At 47.2% G+C, this 17,184-nt stretch overlaps 1 protein-coding gene across 4 annotated transcripts in view; it reads right to left on the reverse strand.

Moving 5' to 3' along the window:
• Positions 1 to 1,123: 1,123 nt before the first annotated feature.
• ELFN2 (extracellular leucine rich repeat and fibronectin type III domain containing 2) overlaps positions 1,124 to 17,184 on the reverse strand; it is a 152,080-nt gene continuing 136,019 nt past the window's right edge. For all 4 annotated transcript variants that reach the window (XM_081879460.1, XM_081879461.1, XM_081879462.1 and 1 more), the window contains one exon: positions 1,124 to 6,419. In XM_081879460.1, the coding sequence (XP_081735586.1) occupies positions 3,399 to 5,807 (2,409 nt within the window). In that variant the 5' untranslated portion in view covers positions 5,808 to 6,419 and the 3' untranslated portion in view covers positions 1,124 to 3,398. The remainder of the gene's footprint in view (positions 6,420 to 17,184) is intronic.

A 17,184-nucleotide genomic window follows, 5' to 3' on the forward strand; every position in this document is an offset into this window, starting at 1 on the left:
TGTTTCCATGGTAAACAAATCCCTGAGATTTAACACGCCAATTACTGGATGGCACTACCAGCCCAGACTGCTTTTGCTATCCACACTATTGCTCAGGTAAGAGAAGGGTCCTCCTACGATTGCCGTGCGAAGCACAGCATGTATCAGAGGTGGAGGTGAGGCAAGAGTTCTCCCCACAGCAACCCAGTAAACACTGACCATTCAGCTACAACTGCCTTTTCACAAGAACCCTAACCACAGAGCCCACTTACCCAGCCACTTCAAAATACACTTGGCTGCTTGCCTCTTAGTTTGCTAGATCAGACATTTTTTAAATTCAGCTTTACATTGTTATTCCTGCTGCTGTTGGCTGCAGGCAGAAAATCGGGAAGAAGAAATACTGCAAGATGCAGAGAGATTAGCCCTGGCTATGCAAGGCCAAGCTTACCTTGAGTGTCTACATCTGGGGTCCCTGTTGGGAGAAGTGATACTTCTTTTCCTGCATTGGAAAAAGGACTCTAGTTTGGTGCTCGGAAACTAGAATACAGGACTCCTTTGGGCCAGCTCTACTAATGGAACAGCACTGCCAAGAGAAGATCTTGGGAAGAGGCATTTGCCCCAGTGATGGCTCCTGAAACAACTCCTTGCTTGGGGGGCTCCATCACTGAAAAGGAATTGCTGGGAGATTCCCTGGCTGAAGTAACTTGTGCTTTGTTGGTGTGTTCTGATGCAGGCAGGTAGTGGGAGGCTATAAGCTATGGAGCTTTGCTTCAAGGTAGAGATGTGAGAAAACTTCATGGTGGTGAGCAGAGGGAAAATACACCTTATCAAGTGGTGTAATAAGACATAGCAAGGCAGGGAGGGCAAGAGGGAGTGGAAACGTTCCGGAAAGCAGACGCTTTATGCTTGGCACTAGAACTGATAAAACATTCCCTATCACCACCTCTATAGAACACAGCCTTCATAGAGTGACTCTGCTATTTAGATTTAGCAAATTAGCTATAACGTCACACTCTGCAGGGGTGCTACCTAGATATCTCATGTTTGCTTCCTATTCTATACCAGCTCTCCTTGATTAAACAATCCCTTGTCTTCATGGCAGCTTAAGGCCACATTGGAGCTGCTGGATAACTCCAAGCATTGACCATTGCCTTCTCTGCTGTTCCCATTGGCCACTGGCACTCTTTCCCAGGGGCAAAAGGAAGTATGGTGGTCAGGAGTAGGACAGCTGCATCTGCAAGGAAGCAATGGGATTTAAGTAGCAATCTCTGATATCAGCGTATTATCTTCATTCAAGGGTATAATTCCTTCAAGAGTGGCTCCCCACCCTCCCCCCACCACTTTCTGTAAGTTTATGAAAATTTTGTTACCGGGCTTAAATTTTTGTCATCTCACTTCGCGCTGCTATAGCCTAAATACTAATTCAATAAAATATATTCTGTTCTATTCAATGGGCATGAAGAACAGGTGATGGCAGCATGGTGGCAGGTCAGTGGTTGAGACTGGCCTGTCCACCAGTTTAACTGATGGATGCCTATGCTTTCCTATTCTGATCCAACCCTTTATACACTGCCTTGAATAAGTACCTTGCCTTTAGGCCTTCTTTAACCCTCTCTGCTCCCATCCAGTGTTCCGTCATAACAGCTTCCCGCACTGCAAAGACAGCCAATGTGGTGGCTTCCAGAACTGCAGTTGAACTGCAACTCCCATCTGCCCCAGTCAGGATGGACAATGTCCAGGCATGGTGGGAGCTGCGGTCCCAACATCTGGAGGGCACTATGCTAGCTACCGCTGCAGTGTAGTGTATTTATCCAGCCATCAGAGTGTTAGATTGATTCCCTTCCTCTATTCCTACTTAGGTCAAGTTCTGGCAGTGAGGTGTAACGGAAGCCTATTTGAGATTCGCCTCACCCACCAAGGACCTCATAGCTGATCACAGGCATTCTTTCAGTGTAAGGAGCAGCGGATGAGAGCCCATCTGTCTGTCTGTCATGAGACTCTGCTCTGCAGGACGCCCAACGTATTCTGGGATGGAGTTGTGTGCTGTTCCCTAAGCCAAGCGTATCTGGGGTCAGGGTTCCTTGAGATCATAGAGGGGTTGCAGATGCTGCCCGCCTTCCCTTCCCCTCACCTTGGCAATTCCTCTTTCCATGTGTCAGGCAGCACAATCACCCTCTCCTCTTGGAAGACAACTGAACAGCCCACTGAGGTGCAGGGAGGCACCTTGTGAGCTAATGCTCTTTCTTCCTAACAAATGAGGAATGAGATGGAGGAGACCCTACTACTGATGCTCCATCTCCCAGCCCCTTCCAGAGTGGAGGAAGCCAAGCCATCTTGTGGCAGCCTACACCACACAAGGTTCATAGGCAGGTGAGGACATGTCAAGAAAGCCTCCCTTTTTGCTCTTTGCTCCTGTCCTTGTGCAGATAAGGATATATGGAGGAGGTGGGAGCAGGGCAGCAGGCCTAGAAAACCTCTCTGAGCACAGAGAGGACATTCGTATTACACCGTCTTCATCTGGACTCTGAGGCCCCTGAAACAATGGGGATCACTTTTCAACAAGCTGTGCCAACACAGCTGAGGTTAACGTTAAATGACCCAACCACATCAGCAGAGGTTGCCCACCTGGGTCTTTCCCATGAGACTGGCACTCGTACTCTCTGCAGGCTGCTAATCCCACATCCGGCACTCACACAACTGGCCCTTGTCCGCACAGCTGGGTTGTTGAAATGCTTCCCCAGCTATGGGAGATCCACTCACAGGAAAGTGCCTCCCATGCACTAGGGCAGCTTTTGCCAAGCTGGTGCTCTCCAGATGTTTTGGGCTACAATTCCCATCAGCCTTGGGCACCACAGCAATGTTGGCTGGGTCCGGTAAGAGACGTAGTGCAAAGCCTATGGGGGCACCAGGTTGGGGAGGGCTGCACTAAGGCAACCTTTTAAGAGCCCCTTTAAGTATAGGGAAGGGAAGGATGAGGAGGCATCACCCCTTCCCTGCCTCCCTTTTGTCTGGGGAATGAGCAAAATCCTCTCTTTCTGGAACAAAATAGCAAACCGGAACAGAAAAATCATGTGGGCTGTCTTAGCCTATGCCTGATTAGCATCCTTCCTTTGCCACTTCTGCTACCTACCAGCCCAGTATCTCCCTTAACAGTCACCCCCTTCTCTTTACCTCAGTACAAAAGCAAGTGTCTCCTCCCCACCAATCCGAAGGAGTTAACAGTGGTCCCCATAACACAGTAGAGACAATTCATTTTACACGGGCCTTTTTTCCTGTTCATTTTTGTAAACTTTTAAGAAATGGTTTTCAGTTTCTTTTATCGGGGTTTTGTTTTGTTTTTGTTTTTCACAGTCAGGTGGGTTAATTTGTGTATGTGTGTGTATGTGTGTGTGTTGATTTTCTTTCTTTTAATGAGAGAGTCACAACTTCTGCTGAGCAGAGACACCTTTCCAGTAATCCAAGATATCGTGCAGGTCTTCGTCCTTGGCAAACTGGACCTTCTTCCGCAGGGCGTGGCCGGCCGCCATGTAAACCTCCTCCCGGTGGTGCTTCTTGTAAGGCCGGAAACGCTCCCAGATCTTATGGGTGCTCTCTGAGGAGTACTCTGGGCTGGAGGAATAGCCCGAGAAGTAATGTCTAGGCGAGAGCTGAGAATATGTGGAGTCCCGCTTGGACCGGGAGAGCGGCTTAAGGAAGGACACCCTCTGACTTAAGGTATCGCCGCTCTCCTCATAGTAGAGAGCTGGGAAGGAATGCCGGTGTTCACTGCAGTGGTAGGATGGTTTCACCTCCAGGTGGTGTATGGCACCTGGGGACACGAGGGGAAGACGATCCAAGGGGCTGTTGAGTGGGCTTCCTTTCTCAATGTACTTGGAGTCTGCCTTACTCAAAGGTGGGTGGTCAGGTACGTCAAGGCTGAAGACCTTGGCACTCTTGATGGAGCCGCTGGAGGAGACGCTGCAGGTTTTCCTGGTCACCGCAGCATCTGCACTGAGCTGACGCTGCAGGGGATGGTGGGAGCTCTCCTTGTAGGGTGGCGAGAGGAAGCTTGGCCTCTCCAGCCCAACAGAGGAACCGGCTGGTATGGACTGGCATTCAAAAGCCATGTCAGAGTCAACACCACCCCCTCCCCCCAAGAAAGAGGCTGTGTCCAGCTTGAGGGCATCAATGCAATTGTTGATTATCTGGTTCACCTTGTCCACTTCCTTGGCAATTGTTGAGATTTCGGCGGCTGAACCTTGGCCATTGTCCAGTTCATGCAGGTCATCATCCCGCTGTGACCTGTCCAGCCCATCCCCGCCACCTGTCCGAACCTCAATGTAATTGCCCTTGGTGGTGACCTTGGGAGTATCCATGCCAGCCTCCATGGATTTGGATGAGGGCATCTTCTCCCCAATCATTGATGGAAGAGAGGACATCCGTGAGACAGGGATGACAGGCGGCTCCCCCAACTTCTGTGACGGATGTACAATTGAGCTGGTATCAATATCTGAGCCATAACGCATCTCCAAAATCGTTTTCTTGACATTGAGGGACTTTTGCTTCTCCTCTTGCATCCTACGCTTCCTCAGGCAATAATAAACAATGCCAAGGATAATAACCATTCCAAAAAGACAACCTAAGATAGTCATGATGTAATGGGTAGTGGTGGATGTGTTGGCCATGGGTTCCTCTCTCCCTTTGCTCCTGGTGGCAAAGGAGAGGCAGGTGTGGTTATAGCGCTTGGAGTTGCGTATGGAAGCCACACAAAAGGTATAGTCTGTATGAGCCTTCAGGTGGGTGAGAGTGACAACTTCCTTCTTCTTCTTCAGGGTCATTACATCAGAGATGTAGCTGTTATTGTACTGGACCAGCACATACATCTTGCTGAAGGGGAATGGGATAGTCACCACCAAGGCAGCTGAGGTGATAGTCACCTGCTGCAGCTTGATGCTGGGGATGTAGGAGGAATCCGTGGTGGAAGACGCTGGAGGCTCTACTGAGAGGAAGTCTGGGCTGATGCCTGAGTTCTCAGCATTGTCCTCCTCCCTCTGAGAATCTGGGATGTATGGTGTGGGGTTGATCCTGGAGATCAAGGGGTAATTGCCATCCCCACACATTGACTTGAAGATGGTGATGGCATTGCGGCTGTGGTGTGGCCGAGGCATGAGAAGTGGGTAGCCGGCAAACTCCCGGGGAGTCTCACACTGCAGGCGGTCGTAGTTTTTGGTAACATTGTTGAAGGCCACCAGCCACATGAGGAAACCGTAGAGGTTGCAGTCGCAGTTGAAAGGGTTCCCAGCCAGTTCACACACCATCAAGTTGCTGAGGCTGGTGAAGGTGCTTCCCTCCAGGCGGCTGAGGCGATTGGAGGACAGGTCGATGCTGATGAGGCTGGGGCATTCGTTGAAGGCAGTGGGGGTGACCACCTCGATCAGGTTGTGCTGCACAAAGAGGAACTGGAGACGGCCCATGCCGCGCAGCATGCTCTCCGTCAGGTTGGTGAGCTTGTTGTAGCCCAGCTGCAGCACCTGCAGGTTGGACTGCCCCATGAAGGCTCCATCCTCGATGTAGGAGATCTCGTTCTTCGTCAGGTTGAGGTCCGTCAAGTTACCAAAGCGGTTGAGGGAGGAGTAGAGCACCACTTTGAGCTTGTTCTCATTCAGCCGCAGGTCGTGCACAGTGCTGTTGATGTGCTGGGGGATGGTCTCGTACGGAGGCTGGTTCTGACTGCAGATAGCCAGCCAGACGTAACCTTTGTCTCCTTCGATCAGCCAGCAGTCGCTCCAGACACTGCTGGGGGCAAAAATGCAGAGCAGGGTAGCCACCCAGAATCCCAGACGGAGCATGTTGGGCTACAGTGCCCCCTTTAGGCTAAAAGAGGCAAACCCAGCAACAACAAGAACAACAACAACAACAGAATTGAGAAGGAGACTTCAAGAGGGCGACTTGACGCCCTCGGAGCTTAGCAATCGAAGGGCATGAGCACCCCAGTTCTGTTGGACACCACCATTGTCATATGTGCCCAGTTTCACACACAGTGACAACACTGACTAGCTGTGGTCATCAATCAGAGTGAAAGTTGTACTTGGAGGGGAAAGATATCTCTCTCTCTCTCTCTATTTGTGCTTCTTCTCAAAGCCAAACAAAAATGAAATGTTCAGCAACAAATCTTCTTTGTGTGACTCCTCCACAGCTTCCCCTGAACAACACCATGATGCAATTGGTGGGAGAACAAGGCAGCGCCGCCTTGGTGTCGCTGACACTCCTTGGGTGCAGCTTCCGCCTCCTCCTCCTCTCGTGGGTCCCCTCCGAGATGCTTCAGAACTTCAGATCAAACGTGTTGAAAACAAACAAACAAAAAATGTAGGGAGAGGAGGAGAACGTAGGGAGGGGGGAGAAGGAGATGGAGGCAAAAAGGGAGGGAGGGAGGGAGAGAGGGATCCATCTGTCGCTGAAATCTGGAAAGGAAACACACAAGAGACAAGAAGAGGCATCAATTAGGGGGGCTTTGAAATATGAAAAAAGACAGCTAGGTTTGTTAGTTTCACAGGGATGGGGAGAAGCCGAGCGCAGAGCAATGAGGATGGAAGAAAGGGGGGGTGTATGTGCTGGATTAGCATCGCTTGCTATGTCGATAAGCTTTGGCGAAGGGAGCCCTTGTAACATAATCTTGTATATCAGTGATAGCCAGAAGGGTACTTGGGTTCTGTTATGTAACAAAAATCAGAGCCTTGTGAGGAGGGGGAATGGAGAAAGTGGAAGATGGGGACAAAGAAGTGGAGGGGGAGGATGTACAGCTGTGTTTCGTTCAGCTTAACATACCCCTCCCTTCAATGGGGATTTTCAGCTGTCCCTGTAAAAACAATTTCTCTCTGTGTGTGTTGTGTGCACACATATGCGCACACACTCAAGATAAATAAATAAGGGTCCTAACTAAATGCTTTTCTCTTCCTTGATGCAAAAAAGATAAATAATTCATTTGTTGTATAACTGCTCTTGTTCCGAAAATAATTCTCTCGCCTTAGCAGAGATTTTTTTTTTTTTTTAGGGGAGGGGTAATATGGTCTGGGTGAGTGCAGGAGGGGAGCACCTTTAATTGGTGGAGAAAACTGTACAGCTGTGATTGTCGCAGCTGGGCTCGATGCATGCTGAGGAATAGGGAGATGTGTCAACAGCACACATAGCTAGCAGTCCTTAGGAGGTCGACTCTCCCCTTTGGAATAAAGATGTTTTGGTGATTAACGGGTTTCTTCCTTACACATCTGAGTTTACTGAAGTGCTTCCACATTCCTTAGCCCCAGAGCGGTGTGCGTTTTTTGCTATTTGGTGAATGGTCGGGCCTTGGCAGTGTGGAATTTGTAGTGGGGTGCAGTATGGCAAGCTGAGAATCTCAACGTTGTCCCCCTTTCAAAATGCCAAGTTTCTGGTCCTCAATGATACAGTGGTACCTGGGGTTAAGAACTTAATCCGTTCTTAACCTGAAATTGTTCTTAACCTGAGGTACCACTTTAAGGTAATGGGGCCTCCCGCTGCTGCCAGGCCAATGCCACACGATTCCTGTTCTCACCCTGAAGCAAAGTTCTTAACCCGAGGTACTATTTCTGGGTTAGCGGAGTCTGTAACCTGAAGTGTCTGTAACCCGAGGTACCGCTGTAGGCTTCAAATTGCAAAAGCGATGCCTGGTGAAACCTAAGAAGCAGGAGAATTCCCAGTGGTCAGGGAGCATGTGAAGCTTCAGTGACCTGAATAGCCCTTGCTGCTTTGCCATTCCCAGCAGAAATGTGCCACCTTGCATAATTGGACCAGACAGCAGAATTTACCTTCTCAACGTTCAGAATTTAAGTTACATTAGTACAGCTCCTTTATTTCTTTCTTCTGGTTCCACTGACATTAGAGGCAAGATTCCTATTGGCACTTAAACATAGGAAGGGTCATGCTGGGTCATTTTAAAGGTCTAACTAGTTCAGGGATAACCAACATGGCACCTTCCAATTCCCATCATCCCTGCCCATCAGCCATGCTGACTGCGGCTGATGGGGGCTGAAGTCCACCAAAAGCTGCTGCTGGCTGCCCAATCTAGTTTAGCTTCCTGTTTCCTGTTTATCACACTGGCTAGCCCGCTGCTTCCAGGAAGTCCACTAGTAAGTTGTGAAGGCCATTCTTATCCACAAGCAACTGGCATTCATTTTCACACTGCATCCGAACTTTGAAGTTTCATTTAGCCATCTTGGCTAACAGTCATTGATATAATTCTCCCCCTCCTCCTCCTTCTCCTCCTCCAATAATCTATCTAACCCCCTTTAACAGCTGTTGAACCCAACAGCTATATCCATTTCTTGTGGCACTGAGTTCCAAAAACCAACTGAACATTATCCAAAGAATTTCTTTGTTCTGTGACCAACCTACACCTATGGCCAGTCAATTTCATGAACTGAACCCACATTATACAGAGTTATGAAAGAAGGGCATTTTTCTTTGCTTTATTCTGACTGTACATCAATTTACAAATGTCTGTTATAGTCACATTTTTATTTGGACTCTTTGATCTGGCAACCATGATCTTGCTAAATAACTAATCTTCCCTTTTCCTAATTTACACATTAAACAGAAAAAAACCCGATACCTCTGCCAAAAGGCTGTGAGGGATAAAGCCCTGATTGATGATTTTCACAGCACAGTTCTATCCGTGTCTATTCTGAAGCAAGTCTCACAAAGTTTGATGGGGGCTCATTCCCAGGTAAGTGGGTATATAGCATTGCAGCCTTAGACTTCAGTGCTGGTAAACAAATATCATTATCAATTGCAGATTGGTGGAGCTTTTCTTGCTTCAAATTCAGTCACGCGTCAATTTCATATCATACTTTTTTTTCCCTCCCCACTTCTCAACAAAACAAATGAGGACAGTTGCTGTGGAATCTTGTACCATATGGAAATTAAAACTACAGGAAAAGGGAAGACCTGACAGAAAATAAAGAAAAGGTGTTCAAGGAGCATGTTAGCATGTATTTTGCTGAGACTTAACAGGCATCTTCAATCTATTCACTCTTGTCTTAACGTTTCAGACTTCCAGATTTTACATTAACAATGAAAGTGACAAGTCAAAAGTAGGCTATTCAGGTATACAAGTTGTGTTTGAATGTCTCAGTGTTCCTAGAGTATACCTGAGTCACATAATGTTACCTGCTTGTGGGGTGTATTGCTTTCAGTATTATTGACTCCTAGATAGGAAATGATTACGTAATGCTACTAGGGTGTCCTGAAGCCCAGAGAGATTTAAAACTCAGTTCACACATTGCAGTTTTGAGAAACAAAATAGTGACTTGCCACCTGCCTACTTTGCCCTGTGATTGGATTACCCAAAGCCCAGAGATGAGGCAGGAGACTCCAGGGAGATGGCAGAATAAATCCCTGCTCTCCACCAGAGGCTCCTATGCCAGGAGAAACCCAACAACTAGTCCTGTCACCACCTCTGTGGCTCTTCAGCAGTTATTCTGACCTCTCCTTCAGACTTTGAGGACTCCATCATTCATCCCCCAGCTCATGAGCGATTCATAACTAGGGTTGAGACAAATATTATCTCAGCTTGGCCTCAAGGCATACATTTTTGATTGGGGTAGAGGAAGGGAAAATCGGGGAAATTAAATATGATATTTTTGCAAGTTTAGCTATGCGGTGTTTTAATGGCATCCAAGATCAAGGCACCTGTGGGAACCCAGAAAAGCAACGGGAATGCACCCCTGGGCTTCCACACTCCATCCCCACCCCACCTGCCACCACCGCCACTGCTGCTGCTGTGGTGAACAGCTTTCTGCAGAGAGAAAAATTGCTTGCATAAGCAGCACCGTGTCAGCAGCAAAAGCCACAGCACTAAGGATGCCCAAGGGAGAGCTCAAGCTACTCCCCAAAGTGCCTGGACTAGATCTGTGCATTGATTGGGTGTGTGGAACCACATGATCCAAGCTGCTGGCATCTAGCCTGCAGACCTTCTAGGAAGCAACTTGAATGCTCCCTGGAGATAGCATTATCTCCAAAACATGAAATAGGCTCAAAGCATTCCAGAGAGGCTGCAATAAACAAACAACTAAATAAAAAACCTCACTGGAAGAAAGATCAAATTGGAAATAGAAAAAGTGAGTGATTTTGGTTCAGCTAACTTACTGACAGTGCTCCATAAAGTATCACCTAAATCTGTGATAGGTTTGTGCAAATTATTTATAAAATGTTTTACATCCCTCACTGTGTCCCATATTTCAAAGTGTGATGTTCTCAGAAGTCCTTGTTTAAGGAGTTTCATTTGAAACTTGAAGGTGGAGATGGGCACAGCAAGAAGTGTGATGTGTGTGCAGCGAGAGAATCCCAGAATGCCCACTCATATAATAAACACAAAAATAATAACTTGAAATATCTGTTATATTTTCAGTGCACCCCTGACTGAAAAGCAATACCCCTAATGGTCAGAGGGAGGTATTGCTTACCTAAACTAGCAGTGTGGGAGGGTGCTAAAAAGGAAGGAAAACATTTTTTTCCTCCTTAATTGCTCAAGGCTGCAATCCCAAGCATGTTTAGGATTAAGATCTACTGAAGACAGCAGAATTTACATCTGAGTAAGCATGCATTTGAATTGCAGTCTGTATGACCCTATCACCTCAAGCCTTCAAATGAGTGTGTTCTTCATTATTTGTGTAGCTCCTCCCCCTTGACCTTACTGCCTTAGGTGACCCTACTGGGAGTACGAAACTCCCGATGGCTTCGCTCCCAAGGATCATAGGAACATGTAATGATCAAGGAATGTTAGAATGATATTGGATAGAAATTAAGCGGTTTTCAGCTGTAATGTATAAGAGATATGGAAAATAAGGTTTTGAAATAATTAAAAGAATTAGTGGTGAGGATTTGCTAAACAAACAAATTGAATTGGAATATAAGAAAGGGAGGTATGAGGAGGTCTGGAAGATAAGTCAAAAGAAAACAAGTAAATGGAAACTCTATGTGTTTTTAATTTGCTTTTATTTTTGTATTTTTGTACTTTTCTATTTTTGTTTTTTCTTTTCTTTTTGTTTCATAAATGTATTATTTCTGAAAACTTTAATAAATATCTTATAAAAAAAAAAGGAACATGTAATGATCACTCACCATGACAATGATCCAGCGAGTGAGAGTGTGAAATACCTATTAGGTTTAAGTCTTTCCTCTTTCCTGAAAGTATGTTATATTGTTGCTGAATTGCTTTGTTTGTTTTAATAATATTATTAGGGTGGTCTTGTGTCCTACTTTGTCAAGAAAAGTCCCTTATATGAAGCACAGTTCTCTGCGTGAAGGAGTCCTCTGTTTTAAGGGCTGTCCATTATGTCTGTTTTAAAAACAAAAGAAATGTAAGAAGGGAGATCAGAGGTCTTGCAGTTGCCCATTGACAAAGTTAGCTAATGGAGCAGGCTCACGGGTCACCTGCTCAGTCTTTCCCACTACATTCAAATGGGGAAAGACTCTCCAGGCAAATTATAGTAATATTTTCCAAAAGCTACATTTAGACTATGGTAATCCTTATGACATTTTCATCTATACATATACATTAGCACAAGAAACTTTTTACACAAATCTCTGTCTGCTTTATAAGTGATGCAGAAACAGCCATCCTTAATATTATTCTGGTCTGTTTGTTATTTATTGTTATCATTTTTTTATACCAATTTTATTATTTATTCCTATTGCTGCCTTTTCTGGTGCTGTATGATGACTCTGTTTTCCATCAAATGTTGTGGCATTACATATTATAATTATGCAGGGATTTTTTTTCAGCTGGAACTCACCAGAACTCAATTCCAGCACCTCTCAGGTGGGTGCCATTGCCATTACAAGAGAGCAAGGGAGGCATTCATGGTGAGTTCCAGCACCTCTTTTTCTAGAAAACAGCACTGCATTTATGTCATGGGAATGAGTACAGTATGTGAGAGCTTAGTCATAAAGGCCACCTAAGTATACCTTGGGATGCGGGTGATGCTGTGGGTTAAACCACAGAGCCTAGGACTTGCTGCTCAGAAGGTCAGAGGTTCAAATCCCCGCGACGAGGTGAGCTCCCGTTGCTTGGTCCCTGCTCCTGCCCACCTAGCAGTTTGAAAGCACGTCAAAAGTGCAAGTAGATAAATAGGTACCGCTCTGGCGGGAAGGTAAACGGCATTTCCGTGTGCTGCTCTGGTTTGCCAGAAGTGGCTTAGTCATGCTGGCCACATGACCCGGAAGCTGTACGCCGGCTCCCTCGGCCAATAAAGCGAGATGAGCGCCGCAACCCCAGAGTCGGCTACGACTGGACCTAATGGTCAGGGGTCCCTTTACTTTTACCTTTAAGTATACTTTAAACAAACATACAAACAAAGGTGAGGTCTGATTATATTATCAGGTGACTTCTTTCTCTACTTTAGCTTTCAAGAAGGACCTAAGGTCACATCCATAGGTCTTCCCCCCAAGAATCCTGGGAAATGTAATTTAAGAGTGTTGGACAAGGTAGGTCTGTGAGGAGTAAACTAATGTTCCTGATTTTTTGGGGGGGAGCCATGTGTTTTAAATGTATGGTGTGTGGATAATATTTAAGACTACCACTAAATCCTTTCTTGCTCTAGCAAAAACAACACAATTTCCAAGAGAAAGACTCAAAGGACAAAAAAATAGAACGAAGGAGGGGGGCCAGGAGAAAAGAATGCAGATCCTTGAGAAACTTCACTTAATCTGTGCAGAGAGAGAGAGAGAGAGAGGTCTGAGCTGATCAGGGCCTGCAGAATTACTAGGGCAGCTGGATTAAAGGATCACAGATCGAATTGGAGAAAGAGGCAGCTGAATATTCAAAATGAAGAGCCAAGATGAGGAGGAGGAGAAAGAGGCAGCGAAGGTTGTTGAGGAAGGACAAAGCAAACTGTGAGAGAGACAACCCAAAATCTTCTGAATCCTAGGGAAGATGAATCTATTCTACTCGTGATCCCCTGTGATAGGACCTGGTTTGTTGCCAAGCAGAGTCCGCATTGGTCAAAGCCTACACTGCAAAGTGGCCTGAAGGAACATGAGAGAAAGCTCCATTGTTGAAGCCGGGGTGGACCTAAGCACTGCCGAGATGGGGACCTGCCTTTGTAAATCACTCTTAGCACCTTGGTGGGAGAGAGTGGGATATAAAACAAACAAACAAACAAAGCAATTAATTTAGATTTCCAAGGTCTGTAGACACTAATTTGCTCATGCCCTTCCTAAGCCCCCTTCCCCTTCCTTTCACTCTTTTCATTACATTTGCAACTTTTCTTCATTATCCCACTTCACATATTTTGCCCATTTTATGCCCTATTGTATGTTGGCAACTTGGATTTCTTCTCTCTTTTTAACTCTTTGTGCTCTCCCTATGGAAGTTTTTTGCAGTAGACTCACACACAGTCTTTTTCTTTTTCCTGCTGGTTTTCCCTTAGCATATATCTGTGCTGTCTGTGTCGTGTTCCACATCAAATTCAAGGATCCAGTCCTTATAGGAACAAGTGTTTAGAAATTAGTGCACGAGGTTTGGTTTTCCTCCCTGTCCATTTCCCCTTGTGTGCCCTGGTTGTTGTTGCTGTTGTGGTTTTTCCAGATTGTAAGCCTGCAGGTAGGGTCTGTCCTGTTTTGATTATGTGTAAATAAATAGAATGCCTAAACCCTCCATCCATTTCTTTGTGCCCATCATATTTTTCTTCCTTTCCCCTTTCACATTCCTTGCACATCTGTTGCAAAGTCTTTCCTTTGTCAACCTGACCTTGTTCTTCTGCTTGCACCGGACTGTTCCCTACCCCATCCCCATTACTCACGTGTCAAGTCCTGACCTCTCCGCACATCTCTCTCTTGCCTCTCTACTGTATTAGGGGAGGGATGGTGCCACTTCTGTGCTCTGTACATTGGCTAGAACTCATTAGAGCTACATTAAACATTGAACAACAGCAGCAGTAAAACAGACAACCCCATCTTACTCAGGGCTGGCTGATGTCTCTGCAGTACAAACTTCCACATGTGCAGTAAGCAAACCATTTGTGGAAGTGTGGGCAATGGAGCAGGCGAGGTCCAGGACACACTTCTTCTCTAACCATGGATTCAAGTCAGGGGAGAGGAGGAGGGTGATCGGACACTTCAACACTATCCCTGACCTTCCAGGGGATACACCTGCCTCAAAGACCCTTAGTTTACCTGCCTCAGATCACCCTTGCCTGCTGGAGTGCAAAAAAGAATTGCGGATGATGTGGAGGGGGGAAACCCCTTCCAATTCCAGGATTTTATATCTGTATTATTATTGTCTGTATTTGCATTAGGGTAAAGTAACTGCCTTTTGGTTCCAGAGGGTACAGCTACTATTGGTTCATTTAAGCTGCTGTATTTGGATCCTCTGTCTTATTGGTTGCCTCCAAAAGGCAGGACTGTGATTGCCTGATATTGTTCCCTCCAAAATTGTATCCTTTCTAGCTGGTTCCCTGTCCCTATAAATGTAGCTCTCCCCTCCTCAAGTTTCAGTCTTGTTGCGTTAATAAAGAAGTGTTACTAGAGAACTGTCTCCAGCATATTATGTCAAGAGAGCTGAAATCACAAACCCCACATCACAACAACTGGCGACGAGGATGGGATCCGGAATGCTGAGGAGCGGTTAAACGCAGCCCTGCCTCAGAGTCCGGATTGTAGCTAAGAACAAGACTCACTGGCCAGCTGAGAAGATGACCCTGCCCACAGGACAATGGAGAGTCCAAGGGTATTGGAGCCCTTCCAGCCATCAGAGCCCCACACGTGGGAAGACTACGTCGAACGCTTCGAGTTCTTCGCAGTGGCTCAAGGGATCACCGATGCCAGCAAAAGAAGGGCCACATTCCTGAGCTACTGTGGGCCTGAGACCTTCAAGCTGGCCAAGGCATTGCTTGCCCCAGCAAAGCTAAGTGAGACATCCCTCAAAGATATTCTTGCCTGCCTAACAAGCCATTTAGCGCCTACTGAGACCAAGATGGCCCGGCGGATGGAGTTTCATAAGAGGCAGCAGCGTGCTGGGGAGTCTGTATCTGCATTTCTAGCTGAACTGCGGAAGCTCGCTCAGCACTGCGACTTCCAAGATCTGGAAGAGACTCTCCTGGATCGGTTTGTCGGTGGTCTGAGCAGCAAGAAAGCCAGAAGACGCATCGTGGCTAAAGAAGAGGTTACCCTTGCTTCAGCCTTGAAGGAGGCCACCGCCACGGAGAATTATGAAAGAGAGGAGCTTGATGCCAGTCGCAGGGCCCCTAAGCCACAGATAGAAGTTGCGCATGCCATGGACGAGCTAGAGGCTACTCCGAGCCAGAGCCCAGTTCGTGGGGTCGAGTCAGTGCGTCAGGCCTGCACAGTGCACAAAGATCACCGAGGCAGGTGCCCTGGTTGTGGCGGAAACCATGAGCGGAAGAGTTGTCGTTTCCGGGATGCTATGTGCCGGACGTGTGGAAAGACAGGTCACGTCGCCAGGGTCTGTAGATCGGCAGCGTTGGGAGCGACAGGAGCACCTAGACTGGAGCATCGCAGATCGGCCACAGCAAACCATGTTCTAAAGGACTGCAACTACGTAACGGAGATCAACGGGAGGGTCGTGCAGTTTCCAGCGCAAGGCAAGGCACACGTCAAGGTGAAGATTGAGGGTCAGCTGTGCGACATGGAGGTGGACTCCAGATCTGGATTCACTATTGTGTCGGACCAGACCGCGAGGACATTCTTCCCCAGGGGTAAGTTGCCCCCTCTGGAGCCCTTCCCGGCAACTTTGCAGTCATAGTCAGCGGGCCGCATCCATGTCATGGGAATGTGTGCCGTGAGAGTACAGTTCCGGGACAAACAGGCGGTACTCAAACTGGTGATTGCGAAGGGCAGTCACCCCAGTCTCTTGGGCACTGACTGGTTTCCCGCCTTGGGACTGAGTATATCAGGGCTTAATTCAATCCAAACCTGCCCCGAGATGAGCGAGGCATTATACAAAGAATTTGCTGGTCTCTTTAATGGAAAACTGGGTTGTTATAAAGGGCCCCCAGTTGACTTCGAATTGGACCCTGGGGTGGCCCCAATCCGACTCAAACCAAGGCGAGTGCCATTTGCACTGCAACCCAAGATCGAAGCAGAGCTGGATAAAATGGTCAAGCAGGGAGTTCTCTCACCCGTGGACTCCGCGAAGTGGGAGACTCCAATCGTCACGCCCCTTAAAGCAAATGGGGAAGTTAGGATCTGTGCTGATTACAAATGTACTATCAATAAGGCACTCAGGGGAAATTCATACCCCATTCCAGTCGTATCACATCTGTTGGCTAAACTGGCTGGGGGCAAGGTGTTCGCCAAACTTGACCTGGCACAAGCTTACCAACAGCTGCCAGTAACCCCACAATCAGCGGAAGCACAGACTATTGTCACACATAAAGGGGCGTTCAGAGTTAACAGATTACAATTTGGAGTTTGTGTGGCCCCAGGGATTTTTCAAGGGCTCATGGAACGCCTGTTAAGAGGTCTGCCGGGGGTCTTGCCATTTTTTGATGATGTTTTGATTGCTGGAAAAGACCCACAGGAACTGGTTGCGCGTGTCCGTGCAGTGTTGCTCAAGTTCAAGGAGGTGGGGTTGCAACTAAAAAAGGAAAAATGCAGTTTTGGGGTGCCAACTGTGGAATTCTTAGGGTTTAAAATTGATGCATCAGGCATCCACCCCACAGATGCTAAGGTTAAGGCCATCATCGAGGCACCACGACCACAGAACAAGACGGAGTTGCAGTCATTCCTGGGACTTATTAACTTTTATCATTCGTTCTTACCCCAGAAAGCTTCGGTAGCTGAACCATTACATAGACTGTTGCAGAAAAAGAATGTGTGGCGATGGGGGCAGGAGCAGCAGAAGGCTTTTGACTCCTTGGGAGGAATGCTGAGTAGCAAGAGCGTCCTTGCTCATTATGATGAATCGAAGCCGCTGGTCCTGGCATGTGATGCCTCTCAATACGGCCTGGGGGCGGTGCTGAGTCATAGGGAACCGGATGGGTCGGAAAAGCCCATCTCTTTCTATTCCCGTACGTTGTCGCCCACGGAGCGCAACTATGCTCAAATTGACAAAGAGGCGCTTGCAATTGTGGCAGGAATCAAAAAGTTCCATGATTATGTGTACGGTCGTCATTTCTCCATTGAAACGGACCACAAACCACTGTTGGGGTTGTTCAACCCAAACAAACAAACGCCACAAATTCTCTCCCC

This window comes from Podarcis erhardii (assembly GCF_964252035.2).
Source record: "Podarcis erhardii genome assembly, chromosome: 10".
NCBI lineage: Eukaryota > Metazoa > Chordata > Lepidosauria > Squamata > Lacertidae > Podarcis > Podarcis erhardii.